Source organism: Cinclus cinclus, chromosome 2, assembly GCF_963662255.1.
Source record: "Cinclus cinclus chromosome 2, bCinCin1.1, whole genome shotgun sequence".
Classification (NCBI taxonomy): Eukaryota; Metazoa; Chordata; class Aves; order Passeriformes; family Cinclidae; genus Cinclus; species Cinclus cinclus.
In genome coordinates this window covers 49,335,856-49,355,313 of record NC_085047.1, presented here as the reverse complement: position 1 = coordinate 49,355,313, position 19,458 = coordinate 49,335,856, and the positions used below count along the sequence as shown (strand labels likewise).

General features: G+C 37.6%; 2 protein-coding genes across 7 annotated transcripts in view; one reads left to right on the top strand and one right to left on the bottom strand.

Annotated features, from left to right (window-relative positions):
* FLT1 (fms related receptor tyrosine kinase 1) overlaps positions 1-2,500 on the top strand; it is a 91,637-nt gene extending 89,137 nt beyond the window's left edge. Inside the window, exon 30 of the mRNA XM_062514918.1 lies at positions 2,296-2,500. Within this exon, the coding sequence (XP_062370902.1) occupies positions 2,296-2,500 (205 nt within the window). The remainder of the gene's footprint in view (positions 1-2,295) is intronic.
* A 3,058-nt stretch (positions 2,501-5,558) lies between these two features.
* Positions 5,559-19,458, bottom strand: part of PAN3 (poly(A) specific ribonuclease subunit PAN3) — a 79,289-nt gene continuing 65,389 nt past the window's right edge. For 4 of the 6 annotated variants that reach the window (XM_062487620.1, XM_062487621.1, XM_062487623.1 and 1 more), the window contains 5 exons: positions 16,270-16,409; positions 15,340-15,469; positions 12,382-12,446; positions 11,506-11,644; positions 5,559-8,500 (listed from right to left, as the gene is read on the bottom strand). In XM_062487620.1, coding sequence (XP_062343604.1) covers positions 8,360-8,500; positions 11,506-11,644; positions 12,382-12,446; positions 15,340-15,469; positions 16,270-16,409 — 615 coding nt within the window. In that variant the 3' untranslated portion in view covers positions 5,559-8,359. Of the gene's footprint in view, positions 8,501-11,505; positions 11,645-12,381; positions 12,447-15,339; positions 15,470-16,269; positions 16,410-19,458 lie in introns of those variants that run through there. The other 2 variants (XM_062487622.1, XR_009932962.1) reach the window with 2 other exon arrangements.

Below are 19,458 nucleotides of genomic sequence, written 5' to 3'. Positions count from 1 at the left end.
TGTGTCTTGGGCTTGCTAATGCCACTGAGATGAAAAATGATATTCTGGAAGTAAAGAGATGTAAGCTTTTCCTAATATAAGGCCTCAGGTCAAAAGACACCATTAGAAAGGTTTGGGACTAATTTCCTGAGCTGTGCTCCTCTGCAGGTAGAAAGGATCCCAACTGCAACCCTTTTCTAGCTTTTCAGTATTGGTGAAAAAGCCCAACCCCAGTAAGCCAAAATCCTTGGGCTGAGGCAAACCCTTGAGTAAATTGCAAAGCCAGAAAAACAGCAAGAATTCTACCTCCTGTGAGCTGGAACAAGTATCTCACAAACTGCAGCCAGCTTCTAACCTCACTTTGGTCCTGAACAAGGCAAGACACCAGCAGCTATTTCCTCCAACAAACAATCCCAATTAAAGACCAACTTAACACAGTTTCCAATTTACATTCCTAGACTGGCGAGAAGACAGTCCACAGCTAGAAAAGCCTTTACTGAATGCAAACTCAAGACTCAAAATGAAGCCTGACTACATGTGTCAAAACCCCTTGAGCTCCCTCAAAGTTTTTTTGTGGGAATGCATCCCCAGGTACAGCAGTGCACTCCAGATAAAACTGAGAGATGCAGCTCTAGCAGTATAAAAGTTTATTAAAGCAGAAGCCAAGTCTAGCTCACAAGAGAAATCCCAGGACACAAAAGCCTGATAATGATGATGATGAAAGGATCAAAGCATGACAGTTTTTAGGCTCATAACTTGTAACGCAGACTCCACTTCAGCCAGCTCCTGAAGACCCACAATTACAATGTAAGTCACAGAGGCATTTCTCTCTAAACCCACCACAAAAAGCCCACTGCATCTGTGACTAACTTTATCACAGTTATGGAATTTATCCCAAGGCAATTACTTCTGCATTTGCCAACAGATGCAATATTAAAAAATATGGGATGCATCTGCAAACCTCATTACAAGGGCTCCTCCTCATTAACTCCATTCATCTACTAATAAATGTAATGTGGTGGTCTTCTCAGGGAGACCTTCCAATTTCCCACAGTAGGACAGGAGACAGAGACCACACTCCTAAAAAAACCCACACAGGCTTGTGAGTTAAGAATTTGAGAAATGTTGGCATCTAAGAGGAACTTGTAATCACTAATGGTCCTGTGCTACTATTTCTGTAGTTTGACTTAAAGACCTCACAGTGCAAAATAAAACGAAAAGCAAAACCCTGGGCTCTGCAAGTCTCTCAACAGATGCTCTGACTGTCTTCTCTGGAATTCAAGACTAGGGCTGCCAACGTTTCTGATCTTATAAATGGAGAGGAGTGGATTGTCCATGAACTTACAAAAATACAAGGGAGGAAATCTAATTTTAGACACTGTGGTCCAACATGTTTATTTTAGGATTTCACATGTAAACAATGATGGAAAAATGCTCTGGCTTGTCCTTTGTCTACAGATAAATATTTGGTATGCAGGTTCAGTGGTGTGAAAATTCTCTTTGCCCCAATTTTCTTCATTACTGAAAGAGCCCTTTTAAGCCCTGTGATCTCTGAATATGGGTGAGAAAGCGCCAGAAGGGAAACAGTGCCTTTAAAAGTGGCTTTGCTGAGAAGACATTAAACCTCTCTTTGTAAAGGCTATCTTATAAAAGGCAGCCTACAGGATAACTGGTCCTTTTATGGGACGGGAAAATTCTAATTCAAACCAGCAGCTCAGAGCAACTGCCAAAAGAAGGCAAAAAAGAGAAGATAGCCAGACCTCATGCTCTTCCTCACAAATGTCAACCATTTTTATTAGAAATTCATCCCAGCATTAGGCTTTGGGAACACGTACACTAGTAGTTTTCTACTTCTGCATCAAGGCTTGAGACATTTCATCACTTCACTCCTGCTCAAAAACCCCTGTTCCCTTAGGAAGAAGAACTTAGATGTGGGAATACACTGCCTCAGCATCAGCAGACCTGCCAGACACTCCCCACTACCCCACTCTGTAATGAAGTTGCACTCCCCAGCACCCACCACAAATGAGCAATTGGAGCTTAGGCTAAGCAGTCAAGTACTTCCCCCAAGCAGCAAGACTGATAAAATGCACAAACACCTTTAACAATAATGTTCACTCACAGCACCTCTGTTCTGAAGCGAATTCATCACAGAGAAAACAGGAGGGCTCCTTCCTTCCTCTGTTCTGCGCTCCCATCTGCATCAATGCCATTCCCACCATGTGAGAATAAGCTTGTGACCTGGCTTTGGTCAAGTCGCTAAAACAAAAACCATCACATGTTAAGAAAGCTCACAATGACACTGCTCTATTACAGGGTTAAAGGCACAAGCAGGAGCAAGGAATCAGTGCTTTCTGGAATAACCAAGCCAAGAAGCTTCTGCAGTTTCAGCTGTGACCAGCTCAGTGACTCCAAGCGAAGATACACCTGTGGGTATGCAATGCTGGAGAAAATGAATGCCAGCCATTCTCCTCCTCCCAACTACAATTCTGTTGGACATTATTCTCAGCCACCAGTTTAATTACTTCTAAGCCGAGATCTAAACATGCAGGTTCTTAAGAAATATTCTCAGTTTAAAAAGCTCTGACCCCAATTATTTTTATTATCATAAAACTTAAAATGTTATCATTGGCTTAATCCCAGTCATCTGCTTTTCTAGGGACTGCAGCACACATATTCAAAATAGAGCAAAATATTATTGCTTAAACCTTGACTTTCCCAAATGCTCCACATCAATAGCTTTTGCTAAAAACACCGAGTGCTTCAGCATCCAGGAAAATCTGGAAGGCCCTTATTACAGCCTCTGCTCAGACTTGGGTCACTTCTGCCTAACTGGGAGAGGCAGCTGGGAGCCCTAGAGAGCTGGGAATCTGCACCAGGCACCCAGATATTCACATCCAATTGCTGGTGTATGTGTTGTCTTGAGCCTTCAAGAAGACAGAAACTAGAAACAGACCATAAATTGTATTTTTAATGAAGACTATTTTGAGAAACTTGTGCAAAGGCTGATGCTCTGGGGAAGCTGAATAAGCTAATTGGGGATGGGGCATTATATGGATCTTACTGCTCCAGCTGGCAGACACAGCAGGGAGCCTTGCAAGGCAAGAATTTAAAATGTGTTGCTAAACACAATTGGCAAGAATAGAAGAGAAATAAGACCAGGGCTGTAACAGCAGGGAATACGTATCAATTCAGTTTGGACAATCCTGCTGACATCAAGTAAATATTGAAGTTTTGCACTTGGTCAGTAGGCCAACATGCACACACTGGAACCAAACCACAAGGTAGACAGGTTAAAGCCAAGCTCTGCCCACAAAACCTCATGGACCTTCTAAAACTGCACTGATTATATTTTATTTATGGGAATCTGTCTGAAAAGACAGGATGGCTACTAGACTGTGTATACTTTAATTGATCACTAGAGAGTTTGAAGAGATTTAGTTAGAAATTACAAGAAAATCTGTAAAGTTAAGGCAGCTTTTCTATGAAGACACCTAAATTTTTACTTTAAGTTACCAGTATGTATACAGGAATAAAAATGTATCATTCATTTGCAACAGCACCTCAGAAAGGCTGTGAGTGTTCTTTGCTCAAGAAGCATTAGGATGCATTCCCATTCCTTTTCACTTTTGAAGGCAGTATTAAAATGAGAGTTGGACATTTAACACAGTGCCAAATCAATTACAGCTCAATGTCAGCTTCTCGTGGTCCACTAAAATGTGTATTAACTCAAATGCTACATGTTACATGATCTCTCAGAAATCAGCTAAAGAGCTGTGAATGTAACCCACTAACAGACTTCACGGCAAGTGACCTTTTGCATATTTACAAATAAAAGCTATCTTTGATACTCAAGCAAAATAAATATGTACCACTACTTCTAAGCTAAGTATCTCTGCACAAGAGATCATCAGTTTTAAGTATCTATTGCACTGTCCCTTGTTGGTAAAATATATTTGACTTTGATCAGAACAAAAGTTTCAGAACTGTTTTGCTATTAGAACTGAGCAAGAATCACTACAGGATGATGCATGTCAAAAGACGTGTTTGCACAGTGTAAATATATAAATATGCTTTTGTGCATAAATATTTAAGAAAACTGGACTACAAAGACTACTTTTATATGAACCCCAAAGTGTCTTTAGATGTTAATAACTCCTATTTTGTCTTGCATTTTCTCTCTTTGTATAATGTATTTGACTGCTAAATTCATAAAATAAAGTTTGCTTTTGGAAAAAAAAAAATTAAATCAGAGTTCTGCCAGGGTCAGACTGCTGCAGCACCCAAGTCAGCACTGGGCAGAACAAACATCCATCCCATGGGCTGATTTTGTGAGCAAAGGAGAACATGGAATAATCACACAGAAGGCACACTTTTCACACAGCAAAGATGCTACAGTGACAGACACCAACCATTTGCTCCTTGTGTGGGTGACATCCCGTAGGTTCAGCATATTTAGGAAGTGCTTACTGCTGTCTAGAGACAAAAATTCAACTCAACCTCTGGGAGAGGCAAGGTTTCATGGTGGGGGAAGACAAAGCAGCACATGGACAGACCTCCACCCAACCACCCACCATTTCTGGATCCTTCAGCAGCTATAAGATGCACACCAGACAAAAGAACAGCAGAGCTAAGGCATCCCCAACAAAGCCTGTCATGAAGCTGCTGTGACAGCAGCCAGCACCATAGGCTGGGGTAGAGACTCTCTTCTTCAGAGAATCCCCACATGCCCATCCCATCCATCTGAAGACTGGGGATGCTGCCTCCACAGAGATAGTCAACTGTTCTCTCGCTAAACAGCATTTGATCACCTTGGAGGGACTCTCCAAGTGCTGGAAGCAAGTGGAGATGAAACTTCCTCTGGGAAAGCAGAGCACAATGGGATCATCAACTGCCACAGAAGTTGTGTAGCTGTTGCTACACATTACTAAGGAGGAAACTGGAGACTGGATATGTGCATCAATCAAACTTATTGCAGCTTATCTAATAACAGTCCTAAAACATTGCAATTTCAGAGAAAATGACTCCATGTTAAATATGTGCAGGGACTATTGACAATTCACAATATATTACACAAAATTACATCTTCCATAAGCATGGTCAGCATTGGATGGGTATAGGAGATTTTATCCCACCAGCAAACCATCTAACCTTTGCTGGTTAAAAATACAGAAAAAGAACTCTGAAATGAAGTTATTTTGACTCCACACGCAAATTCTCAGAGAAATTAATACGCTTTGTTAGTGAGCAAAAAAAAGCTCAAAAACACAGAAGTAAGGGTACTTGAGCAGAGTTTTCAAAAGTAGGGCTTATCAGGTAAAGCAGAATTTGACTTAGGAGTTATGGAAATACGCATTAATACAAATCTAGTGAACAATATGTCTCAGTTTTAGGACATCTGATACACTCTAAGTGGCAAGCACTAAACACAATTTGTGACTCCTGTTTGTTTCAACTCTGCATTGCAGACAGAAGGAATACAAAAGAAGGACAAGACAGAATGAAATAAAATTCCGGCACCAAAGTTGAAAAGCCCTGGATCCAACTTCAGAACTTTACATTGTCAAAATAAGGCCACATTACTTCTGGTATTCTTTATTAAAAATACTGCTGTACACATGAACAATGAAAACAGGATTAAAGATGAGTAACACATACTGGGATCATGACATTAGAACTTAACATACTGGTGCTTTTTAGGGGAAGCAGTTGACACCTGAATTACCGAAACAAGGGCAAATCAAAAATACATAGGTACCCTCAACAAAATATTTACAATATAGTAAATACAGCAACAGAATTTAAAACAAGTACAAAAATTAAAATGACCAACATCAGATGATTTCAAAGGTTGTCCCTTCTGTGCTTTTAGCTGTAAAAAATAGGAAGGTCAGAAATAAATTTCCCATCTGGGAGGGCACATCCTGGTGACTCTCCTTTTAAATACAGATACACAGTTCTTCCTATGAATGGATCAAACTACAACTTTAGGACAACCTTCTAAATGGAATTAAAATGGGGTAGAAGGGCTCTCCCCAAAAAAACACCCAAGGTGAACTTCAGACTGTTCAAATCATTCCCAAATACAGACCAAATAAAATAAATAGAAAACAAAGCTCAACTTTTAAAAAATTTTATGTGTTACCTGACACCAAATATTTTCTGGCTGACATTATGTATGAAAACTTATTAGCTGTCTACCTTTTTATTTTTAAACCAAGTCCTGAGGTTACTAGGGGCTGAAGCAAACTGACATTATGCACATACACACAGGTTTGCAATTTAGACATGTCTTGCAGAGGGTGTGCTGGTCTAAAAAGGATGAGAATTCAAGCCCTATTTTACCCCTGCCTTACACTTCCACAAAATATTGGTCCACAAATTAAATTTTCAAAGGTTCCCAAACCCCACAACTGAACAGATGATCCCCTTTCATTTTCAAAGAAAACAATACTGGAAAAAACCTCAGCCCGCTTATATATTAAGCATTCCATATTTCTTCTAGAATACAAGTACTTCTTTTTTTGTACAAAAGAATTACAATATGATTTGTCAAAAAACATAGAAAAGACAGCTGCTCTTCCTCAAATACATGAGCTAATGATAAAAGACTGTTCTGCATGTTCACTTTTCAAAGTTCCTGTTCCTTTTATATTAAAAAGAACATTCTGGCAACTGTTATCGTTTGAATATTAAACATTATGTTCCTTTTAAAATTGCAACAATAATTGATTTTTAAACTCAACAACTGATGCTACTTAATGTGGATTCAACCACATTTTCTAAAATGTGTAAAGCATGTCCCTAGTCTTCAAAGCTTTCGATGTGAAGAGAGTTGCTTTTTTCTTGATGCAAGTCTCACGGCGGAGAATCATTTTAAAGCTTATAAAAGTGGACAGAGAAATATTAAAAACTTCTCTGAAAACTACAAATATTGAGAATTATTAAAATTGATGTCAGTAACATCAGTTGCAAGTGCTTAGAGTCTGTCCTGACCTTTTGAGTTTCCACATTTTCTTCATGGTGAGCACCCAGTGCTATTAAAACATTCAGTGCTGGGAAAGGATAGATACAGTCTTCACTACTGCTTTAAGAAAGGAAATTCCTACGTATTTGGCAGTCTTCAGTATCAAAGTGTAGGTGTTTAACTAGAAATCCCATGAATACCCAAGTTTGGAGACAACTGCATGTCCAAAAAATTAGAAAGGTAATTGAGGAGCAAAATTCCAGACTTTTGAGACTGAATTACTTCAGGAATATTCATGTGTTGAGTATTAGCAAAAGTAATATTACTTTGGGCTAAGCAGTGACTGCAAAGGCACAGCAGATCATTATCCCTCCAGATTCAGGCTGTAAAACTTGAAAAGCTCTTGATGCCAGACAACTGCTGTGTTTAGTTAATCTTCTTTTAACAGTGTCTTTGTATCTGTATCCAGTGTAGCGTACCATAATAAAGCTGTGGTTCAAAGAACAGAACTTTATACAAAAATTATACTGTAAATAACCTAAAGCAATACACTCCTGAAACTTCAGGCATTTAAACAATTTCTTTAAAAAAAAATCTATTAAAAAAATTGCATAAATGTAAATGCTTCTGACTACCAGGAAAATGTACAAACAGTTTTTAAAAGGCGCTGGTTGTGTACAGAGCACGTTTGATATGCTCCTTAAATTAAAGATGTTTCCTGTTATGTTGTTTTCGTCACTTCGCTTAGACAAACTTTAAATCAAATGACAGGGGACTTTCTTTCCTTTTTGGTCAATTCATCAATACTTCATTTGACTGGTTTTAAAAAGCTGTTTCTTCTCACATTTCTTTGAGCTAACAGTGGGTGGCATACAGAGCTTGCATACAACACACTTTCACAGAGGTTACGAACTAAACGGTCATTAATAGAACACAATTTCTATTAAATTATTTACCTGGTCCTTTATGCTATTCTGGGTGCAAATAATATCAAAAATGAATAATTTTGCTATATCCTCAGTGACAAAAATGTATCCCAGAAATGTCCTTGCAAAGAGTTTCCCTTAAGTATACAATGTGGCAAAACTTCAGAGATCAGAAAAGTCTTAAAAAAATTAAAATTAGTGCATATACAAGTGGAAAAAATAAAAGTAGGAACATCATGCACCTGATGTGTTCCTTAATCTAAAATAAATTCTTCACAGATAAAGCCTCCAATGGCAGCCTTAGCTCTAGGATAAGTGAAACATTCTTCCCTTCAAGTAACAGTGTACCTGACTGAAGTGCAAGCAGCTTTGCTCATCTCCTGTTTGTTTCCCAAATGTGAAATGAGATGACAACAACAATTCAGCTGTAGTGCAATTTGCTATAGGTTAAGTTCCTCAGCAATGTCCTGCATGCTTTCAGCAAATACTACAACTGACCATTTGCGGCTGCAATCAGTTCTTGAAAAGTATTTTCAAAGCAGCGTTTTAAATCGCTGTAAGTTACCACAAGTACACTCTTCTCATCTCTGGAAATGAGGCTTATTTTTTCTGGCACACCAGCATCTAACTGTAACAAGAATGCAAAAGATAAAATAAAAGAAGTGTGAAAGAAATGGCAAAACATTTCCCCAACAATAAAAGCAATCAATTTCTTGGCAAGTACATTGTTATGGTGCTGTTCAGATCTGCTAACAGGACACAAAGGAAGGATCTGAATCGCACCACAACAATGTCCTTGCCAAAAAATCAAGACATTTTGGTCTTAACCTGATGGACATTCCACACCTTAGCACTAGATTACCATTGTTTCCTTCCCTTTCCACAAAGCTAATAATACTGCAATACTATACTTCTCTGTGTAGAAAGCCTGGCAAAATTTTCATGTACTTCCTGAAGAACAAAACTAAATTTGATATTACATTTGCACATATGATCCACAAACCTAAACACAGGGTAGGCAATTTACTTCTTGTCCACTCTCAAATGTGATAATGGATGGAGAAGCCCCAGGTAGCCTGAAAACTGGTAGAAACCCAAACCTCACATTTTTGACAGTACTGGAAACAAACTAACTTCTATAGTTTCAAGGCTGTCTGATACATTTCATCCCTTAGAAAGAAAAAACTACTTTGGTATAATCCATAACCAAATGGATAATTCGGGGTTGAAGATCAACATTTGTTCCACATTTCTTTTCATGGTTTGTTCTCACTTCTCAAATTCAATATGTACTTTATTTTTATATACCATTAGATCCTAACTTCTAACAGAGGAACATCCTGCTTTTACATGCCAGAGCCCATTACACATCACTGTTTCTTATGTTATTCTCACTTTGCAAGAAACGTTCACCAATAGAGAACTATCAGACTCTCTTATAATGCAGAACTTCTATAGTTTTGTTCTAGTTAATACTTCGATAGTTCCACCACAGCCTTTCTTATTCCAATACAAAAGGTGGAACAGAGACAAGTGAGATATGACAGTACCCATCCTTTCTTTGGAAACACAACCCCAGCAGGTTGAAATATATGTATTAAATTGTTGTATTGAATAGAAAAAGAATTAAATTTGTCACTGAGATGTTTCAATAGCTGCTGTCTGGAGAAACAGAGCAAGTTAGAAATTTCTTGCATTTCTCTTCTAAAGTAATGTTTTGAGCGTATCCTTAAAAAGCTGGAACCTCCACATTTTAAAGCTGCTGCTTTGTGAATGGTTTCAGAAGGACAAAAGCAAGCAAATTAGCTTCTAATTTCTGTAGAGTAAGATAAAACCACCAATGTCTTCCAACATCCATTACAAAATATTAACACTATCAAGGTGTTTGTCAAATATTGTTCACTATTCATTCCCATTAGCATCATACAACAAATCAGTGAATTACCTTAATGTTGGACATAAGGATCTGTATTGAGAAAGCCACACTGCTAACTACAAACATCAGTATTTATGGCTTTCTTTCTCTCCTCCCCCTGTGGAGGCATAAATCAGTATTGTCAGCTAAAAAGATGCTCAAAACACCACATTGAAAAGGAAGGTTTGTTGGGGTTTGTTTTTTTTTAAAAACAGAATAGCTTTCATTCAAAAGGAATGCGTTTGGTAAGTACCAGTAAAGTCTATATAACCTCTACTAGTACTTCTATAGTTTCTGAAGTGCTTTTTAGAGTGTATTTCCAAAGCAGAGTTCTGTAAGCCTTACACTTCTTTGTGTGCTGAGCCCACAACCACAGAAGAGAAGAGCCTCTGTTTAAAAAGGTAAGCCATGAACATTTATAGAACAAGGCATTCTTTGACATTGTCTCTTACCTGACCTATGAATTCTGGACTGTCCCCTCTTGCTACAGTACTGTATGAGTCACTGCTTTCAAATCATGATGGCATTTCAATGCCTACTTGAATGTCAACATGCTTTCTTTTTGATTTAGCCTCAATCCCTTTAATGTCCTTTTTAAAGTGATTACAGACACCAACCAGAAAGATAAAAAGGAAGTTAAAAAATGAACAGCAGTGGTCTAATAGGTGGTTAGAAACCCTGACAATTTTAGAAAAATATTTAACTGCACAGTTATTACACGTCAAAGGATCTGAACATATTCTACTTTTTTTGGAGGAAAAGTTGGCTACCCTAGCCCTAGAAAAGAAAATATTGGGCACTAAAACTGTGTATTGTCAGTGTCTGCATCACCAGTCTCTACAGAGCAAGTGAAATTACCAAGCAGCTACAAAATCAACAACAAAAATAAATGCAGGATCTTAATCTCCCATGAATTATTGAAGTTTGGCAAAACAACGTAAAATAAGTTGAAAGCTGATCTACCAATAAAAAAAATAATCAGCTCACATACTTTTTAATTTATGGAGCAGGACAAGTTCTTCATCTACTGAAGATCTTGCAGTCTCTCACACATCTCCTGCTATATTAATCATGAAAGTGCTCAGATAAAATTCTGCTAGTGGTGCAGCTCTTTGAAAACTGCAAATAGCTTTGTTAAGTCAACCTTGGAAAACAAAGGGCTGGAGAGGCTAGGGAAATTATTACAGAAGTGGACTTAACATTTTAAGTCACAGAAATTTTCCAGCACTGTCCTAGATGGCAAGGATTTTGCACAAATTTCTGATGCAGTTTCCCTCCTGTCTCCTACTCAGGTCAGCACAGTTTAGGAATGGATCTTGCCTTATGACCATCCTTTGTAGTAGCTATCAGCAGAAACCTCCCCCAGTTAAAGGAGTATTATGGATCCTTTATGCTGTGTTGAAAGACCAGAGTAGCATAAAGGGACCAGCATTGCTTATCCACAATAATCAATGCATTCTAAGATGAAAACTTAATACTGTATCTCATGCTATATTAACATTTTTTTAAATATTCATGTACTAATTTTATTCAAAATATCCATAGATGTTGGAATATTAGTTTAGTGAATACATGGTTTTAACCCAAAAATGGGGAAAATAACCGCCAGCTAAACCAGCAGCATTAACCTTCCAATGCCAACTTGCTTTGCAGTGGAATATCTTTTAAAGAAAGCTAACCCAAACAAATGTTTAAAAGCTAACCAAAGTACAGTGTACCTTGTTAAGACATGAGATAATGTGACTGAGGTCAATCCAAGGAGTACCCGCTTCTGTCACCTGATGGAAAAGGTGATCTCGAAAGAGCTTTAGTAAATACCTGTCTCCAGTTTCTGACCACGTTGGGTCCTTCTGAAACCTGTTAGTGTAAAACAAAGGTTCATATTAAAGCTCAGTAAGTTTAGAAAAATCAAACACCACAGATATAAATCTCAGCTGAGCAGTCTTATTGCACAGCTAATCTACCTGCAATGTAATTGCAATTAAATCAGTCCCCCTGCCACAAACAGAAAATAGCATGCACAAAAACTTTCTCAGCTGCTTGAGCACCTAAAACCAGTGCCTTTCAATAGCCACAGAAAAATTAACAAGAAAGCAAAAATTATCAGCAACAAGTTTACTCTGTAAAACACACGCAGAAATCTGCTTCATAAACATGACTCTAAGTTTATGCAAAAGGATAGAAAACAGAATGAACACTTCATTTTGATGTAGTCAGTCAATAAAAAAATACAAGGTGAAAACTCGCTAGCTTAAAACCAGTATCTACATCCTTTACTTCAGTTAAAGCAAGCTATGGATTTCCTCCAAAACTACAGCCACTCACAAGAGAGTTCTAAGAGAAACCATACTAAATAAAATGAAGCCAACTTTGGCATATCTACTTGTAGCTTTCTCCTGTCTACTTAAAGTTTTGATCGAAGTTGCTTATCCAATTTTTCTCAAGGCTTCTTGAGAAAAATTTCTCAAGAAGAAATTTTCTCATTTCTCCCAGGGCAATGTGGGGAAATCACTTAGCATAAATTTATGAAGGAAGAAAGTGCATAGTAAACTGGGTTTCACACACTTTAAACCACAAAAACAAGTATTTCTTACTCTGGCCTCTCATTGATTGTTCCCAGTTTTGCCAGAAGCCTAAACAACCTTCCATTTTGCACCTCCTAGAAAACAAGAAAAATGTTATTAAGATTTCTAAAACAAAATTAAGACCTTTATTTGCAAAAGATACACGGTAACAAATGCCAACGAAGCACTATTATTTACACTTATTTATTCAAAGAGGGTACCATTTTTTCAGAGATAGATCAAATGCACTGTATTATGAATCAGTAGTCTAATGCTCATTTTAGCAATTCAAATTATAATGTGGAGATTCAGCAACTAATGACACCTCTCTGTCCCAGCAGGAACTGGACCAAGCAATCTAATTTTTGTGGAAATGTAAGCTAATCTCTTGCCAGCCTATACTCACAGGTATGCTAAAATACAGTATGTTAAACAAGAAGAATATGGGTTTTTATATATATATATATATATATACACACATGCATACACAGCTACCAAGATATGCAGAAGTATGCAGTACACCACCTTATTTCAGGTAAAGATGAGAAGAAAATCTACCAGATTTGTTTTTCAGAAATGCTTTGTAGGCCATTATTAGTAAATATTTAGCAACAATATAAATCAGACTAATGCTCAAATGATAATTGATTGCAAAAATAATTTTGAAACAAGTTTTTTAAAGCAGCTAGAATCTAAGTCTTAAAAGAGTATAAATGCTGAGTCCATAAATGATAGAAATAAAGCAACTACCATGAGGTGTCACAAAGGCAGAACATTAGAATTATAGATGCTTAACAAACATACAACCAAAAGTTCATTTAGCATGTTTTTCCACATGCAACAAAAACAGTAACATCCTAACTTACATTAAACAAAAAATTAATTTACGGTGTAAATCAAAGTTTACACTGTCAGGAAAAGATACTCTCTGATATTACTCACATTCTCCAGTGGCTCAGGTCTACAACATTATTCATGCTAAGATGCATCTAGTTCCATGCATGATCATATTGATTTCAAATTAATTCAGTCTGGAGTAGATTATGGTGCACAGCTGGGTAAATAAAGTAGGTCAAGGTGATAACAGCCTGACCTTGGACAAGCTATGGGTTGTAGATTTCTATTAATAGTCTACAAACACACTGCAGAACAGCTTGTACAACAGCCATAGCTACACTTCAAGAAACTGACACGGAAAAATCAATCCCATCCAGCTAGCCAAGGTTTACTATTTGGTCTAACCTCCAAATTTACTTTTGGTATGTGTTCAAATACTCAAAAGCCAAAACTACATCTGCCCGAAGTTCACTGCCTTGCCGATTACTAGTCAATGGTGACAGAGGTGAGCAACAACACAGGCACCAAGTCTCCAGGTGGCCTCTCTGAAGGCTTAGTAGCCTGTCAGGGGGGAGATACTCAAAGCCTCAGTTTTTCCATGCCCTGTGGAGAGTGCTATTACATCAATATGATGAATGTAAAAGTGAGGAAAGAAAGGAATAGTATAATAGGGTTACTGCTTTGTGAAAAGTGTTACAAAGATATTAACTACATATAAACCACTCCCAGCATCAGAAGTCCCTAAGCTACAGATGACTGCGTGCTTGGACAATATGAGAAAAAAAAAAATGACACATGCTAGTCTTTTTCTCATACTCCCTCCAAAGCATTTGCTTTGGGACAAAAAATGAACAGAGGGTACCAGGCTAGACCTAAGGGATACTGTAGCTCTGATGTTAATGGAGGGGATGTCATAGTACAAACAAGTTCCAGCATGACAGCTAAATTAAGAGGTGGTATTTATCACTGTCAGGTAAACAGCTATTGCCAAACCAGGGACTAAGCAACAATTTGTATTTGTAGTAGTTCTGTCCACTTGCCAGTGACAAGCAACTGCTCAAACAACCTGACTAAAAATTCAGGAATCTTAATGCTGATCACAGGGAAATATCTATCTTTGCTATGGCAGAGTCCATATGTTTGTGCAGGCACATAGGCCACCTTAAGAACAAATGATCTTAAACATCTCTGGAGAAGGGTTAGTAGTTGATTCTGATAAAGTGGGCACCCAGCATCTAGAGGTGTACAGATGCTGCCTGGCTCTTCTACAGAACCTTGCTTCTGATAGACTTCAACATCTGTCATCAAGGAGGGGAAAACTGTTCTCCAACAGGACAACGCTGGAGAAACAAGAGAACCAAGTCCATCAGAATCCTAAATACTTCTCAGTGGGGGGTTATAATGGAGTGGAATCACAGGACTTGATTAAATCCTTGTGTAATACCCTATCCCACACATTTTCAGGGTCATGAAAGCATTCTGCAATGTATCTCAGTCCTGGTACTGAGAAGAAATCCTACTTTCAACGGCTTCTGAGTAAGAGATACTCCTTCCTGTTGAACAAATACACCCTGACTTGATACACGGTACATATTTCCTTTATAGCTAGCACTTGATACATTGACTGAACACCACAGACCCTCACAGCAAGACTGCACACTTCAGGAAAGTCAAACACAGTATCTCTGTGAATTAGAATTCATTCATCAAGGAAAACTTAAGAGAGAAGGGACACCAAAATACAAACCTAAACATTTAAGGGGCTGTATATATACTGCTGTAAAACCTTTAGCACACATACATGATCTACATGATGTATGTCATGATTGACATTACATACATGGCCTTCTTTACTCAGAATGCTATTTTTAACCATCCTATAAAAGAACATAATTTGCCCAAGACTACCAGTTGGAAATGAAGATGCTACTTCAGTTAAAACACAGCTAAGAATATCTTAAAACTAGGCCTTCTTGAAGCTTTGGGGCTTTCAAAAACCTGAGATTAGAACAGTCAAGCCTTCAGGCAGATTATTTAGGTTAATAAACAGAAGGAAAAAAAGCCAACAAAGCAGTAGAAAACAGTCCCTTTCAAAGTACAGCTCTAGGAATGCTGACTACAGGTCTTTCTACAGGAATTACTAAAATTTACCTTTGCTAGGTCTTCTTCTATGACATCATTTCGCATCTGAGCAGCATCCAACTGAGTATAGAATCGTGCACCAATCATAGGCATGATATCATTTACACTGCGAAGCCTGTTTTGGTCAGTCAGCAAATACCTGCCAAAATAACCCAATCACCATGAGATTACTTTCTGCAAATGCCAGACATTATATTCCATCACGCTTCTATAATTTGATTATTTGACTTTTTTTATTTAATATACAAAGTTCACAATTGTTATGTTTCCTAAAAGAATATACCATCAGAGTAAACATAGCTAATTTGCATGTAAGTATCAAGTCAGTTATTTGAACAAGACAGGAGTACACTTTCATGAAACTGTGCAGTTCATCCCATTCAAACATCAAGAACACATACAAAAAGAGAGAAGGATGCAGATTCAGATTCATTTCTCAAATGAGGAAAGGAGAAAAGACTTCTACTTTTCCCACTCAGGCTGCAAGGGGAAAAACTATACTGACTATACTATGACTATACTGAAAAACTATGCTCACTATACTGAAACGACACAAAAAGAACATGCAGCCAGAAAAAAAAAAAAACCAACAAAAAACCAGCACTCAGCTCTTTGGCCAAAAAGTCAATGTGCCTATTTTTCAGTACCTTCTGAAACTCTAAGGTAAGACCAGCATACTGCTATTGCAGAGAACACACAAAGCCCAGCACTGAAGACAACCTAAAATGCTTGTTTTGTCTACATTCCTAATTCTTACTAAGAACTTTACCATCACCATAAAAAAAACTATATCAATGTTTAACAGTGTACTGACCATGCAGACAACAGATTATTTATCTGCAATTTTACTTGCATTTAAAAATACCATTTGATGTTTGCATTTGTATACATTAAAAAAGAGCTGCAATTTCCTTCAAAAGATCTATTAAACAAACTTACAAAATCAGATTCTTCAGATCAGAGGAATAGTTGATTGTCACCAGTTCCATTGCTTTCTGCAAATTCTCTCTCTGAATTCCTGATAAAGAATTGCAAGCCAAAGCCAACACAACTTTCCCCAGGGAGATCAGATCTGCTTGCTAATAGGGAAAACACACACAGGTAAAATTCTTAGTATAGATAAATAATACCTACGGTACTAGATAGTGTTAAAGGGAAACAGTTCTTCAATAACCTTAGAAGAATTTGAGCAACTAAAGCACGTACTATTCAAATCATAGTTCAATATGATTGTTCAAGTTAAAATGTACAGAGGAAAATCTGTCCTGACACCTAGCAACTTTTAAGCACTGTATTTATCTTTGTATGATTAAAATTTACCTATTTTTAGTTGAAGGACAGTACCCAAGAGAACTGTGCAGTGAGCAGAAGCTCTGTAATAAGATTCTCTGAACCACCCACCTGCTCAATCCTGACAAATCAAGGAGTTGGTGGCAAAGAGAGCAAGTCTTCTCAATATGAGATGTAGAAACAAAAGGATTATATGTTAAACTGAAACCAGCATTTTCTGCAATCATATCTTTTCAATCTAGCCATCCACTAGGGATCCACACCATGTTCTAGCACATGATATTACCATTTTAACAAATTGCTCAAATATTTTAATCTCTGATGGACAGTGTGAAAAGATCTGAACAATGGAAAATAACTAGATGGGCCTGTATGGCTGACAAAAACAGTATTGTGTGTTTTGAAGAAACCTTTGCATTACTAAATGCTTTTGTGAAAAGCAGAACTGCTTTTAAAGATAATGCTGGATACAGCCTGCTTTGCTGTAACAGAAAATTCTGCTAGTATTAATAGCCAGCCATGAGAAATGATTTTGAAAAGCTGTGACATTTTAAAGTCCACTGCTAAAAAGCAAGAGGCTTAATTAGTAGCAAACAATGACATTCATAGGAAAAGTTGAACTGATTCTTTCCATGGAAAGGCTTTCAGTTGCACAGAACTTGGCCAAACTTAAAAACACCTGCAGCTTTCCATGCTGGATACATGCCTCAATGAATTTAACAGTCAGCTTGAGGTATGAAATTACAATTTTCCAGAGGGTTGTTTTTTTTTTAAGAAAATAAGATACTTTTGCAAAACTAAAAACATAAAAGCTACTAGTAATCGAGAATGTTAGTTCCATAGCCTAGAGCAAGGCCAAGCCATTTAGCAGAGAATGCAGTCATACAAGGAATACACCTTCAGTCATCTCTTTAAGAAAGGCTGAAAAATCTGGTGGTATTAAAAGTTCTGGTTAGAATTTGGCAGCTTTGGAAAAGTGCTGCAGTGGTGAACATGCCACCCAGAGGCGTAACCACACTTATGCCTCTGGCTGCAGTAGCTGAGCAGAGCTTTCCCTGAAGCCACATCTCCCATATGCTGAGGGACCAATTAAAATACCAAACCTTTCCAGGTCTCTGAATGTCCCTGCTGTTCCATTCCTATATCAAATATGATTAAGCAGCACAATTTGAAAATGGATGCACAATATGTCAGAAGTTAAAAAGCATGCTATTCGTGTAGCTAATGAAGACAGAAACAGGATGTTGAAAAGAGACAGAAGAAAGGACAAAGTGATTGATAAGGAGGTGAGACTGGCATTTGCTAGACTATTTCCTAAGCAACACAGAATTTCTGAGTTATGAGCATTGCTTTTTCCTTTAGTAAAAAGAAGTTCATCAGAGCAATAAGCCCCCTTCTTGTTGTGAACTCCCTTCCACTTCCAAGTAGTCAATTTCAGCACCAGGGAACACTGCTAGGGTTTGAAACAGAGGATTTTTGCTGGTACAGTATCTAGAAATGTGTGTCACCTGAGACAATGGCATTTTCATTATGATTTTATATTTCTCCAAGAAGACTTAGAAGAAATATGCATCTGTATTAACCATAGTCTTAGTTCTTTCTGCAGTCCTCTGCTTTGCACTCAGTACCTTTCAACTTTTAGTCATTCATAAGGATATATCCTACATAAATTCTGTATCATCACACAGTCCTGAGACACTGAAAATATACAACTTCAGGCAAGACCCTATGAAAACGCTGTCTTCCTCTGCACAGGTGCTTTCAAATGGTTGAAAAAGTCTTACATTTAACATCAGACAGGAAATTTTAAATTCGAGCTTTGTGGGGTTTTGAGCATTTGACTTGCAGTCTTAAATTTTTGTTTGTTTTGGAAATTACATCTACCAGAAGAACTGGCAGAGAGGACACGACATGTCAATGCAGCCCCAAACACACAGTTTACAAATTACAGGCAATGATTAGTTTGTTTTAGACAGAAAAGTGGCTTGGATTCATCCCACTTATTTTAGGAACTTCAAACATTCAGTCAAGAAACTGATCAATTTAAAGTACAGCTGTAATTCTATAAGGCAATTCAGATTTTGAGCCAGCTGAACTGCTCTCTGGAGGCACTTCACTATTCACTGTTAGCTGAAACCCTGAAAGAAAACGTTATCACAATACCCAAGGTTTTATATTTTACAAGAGCACAAAGGCAATATTTTTTCCTGTATGACTGAAGAATCACAGTATCACAAGCTGGAAAGACCCCATAAAGTTGAGAACTTACGAGACTTCAGATTACTGTTTTAAAAGCAACTAAACTACCATCCACTGACCAACTCTGTATCCATTCAGACAGGGTACATGACTTCCAGAAGCTGGGTTACACCATTCCTTCTGTTAGGAAGCAATTCACATATGCCTATTAAGTCCTAACCTATCCTCTGAAAACATCAGCAGATTCAGCTCTTACTGCTCCTAGGCAAAGAAAAGTTAAAGAAGGCATACAAGAACTACTAGACTTCCTTGCAAGCAGGACCACCAGAAATATAGGCTGCATTCTTGCAGTAGCCTTGCTAGTGCAAGGTACAGATCAATATTGGGTACAATAATTTCCTTTTTTATACTCCCTACTGTGTTTGCATGCTCCTATGGATCATGTAAGCTCCTTCTGCCACAGATCTGACATAAAACCTTTTGCTATGGTAATGATCAATAGTGACTATGAAGTCATTAAGTTGATTCCTAACTTCAAGGAAAAGCTTTGCACCTTCTAAGCACAGGCAGCCTTTTATTCAAAAATGCAGCTTGCATACAATTCATAACCATTTAATTAGTAATTCAATTTATAACTGT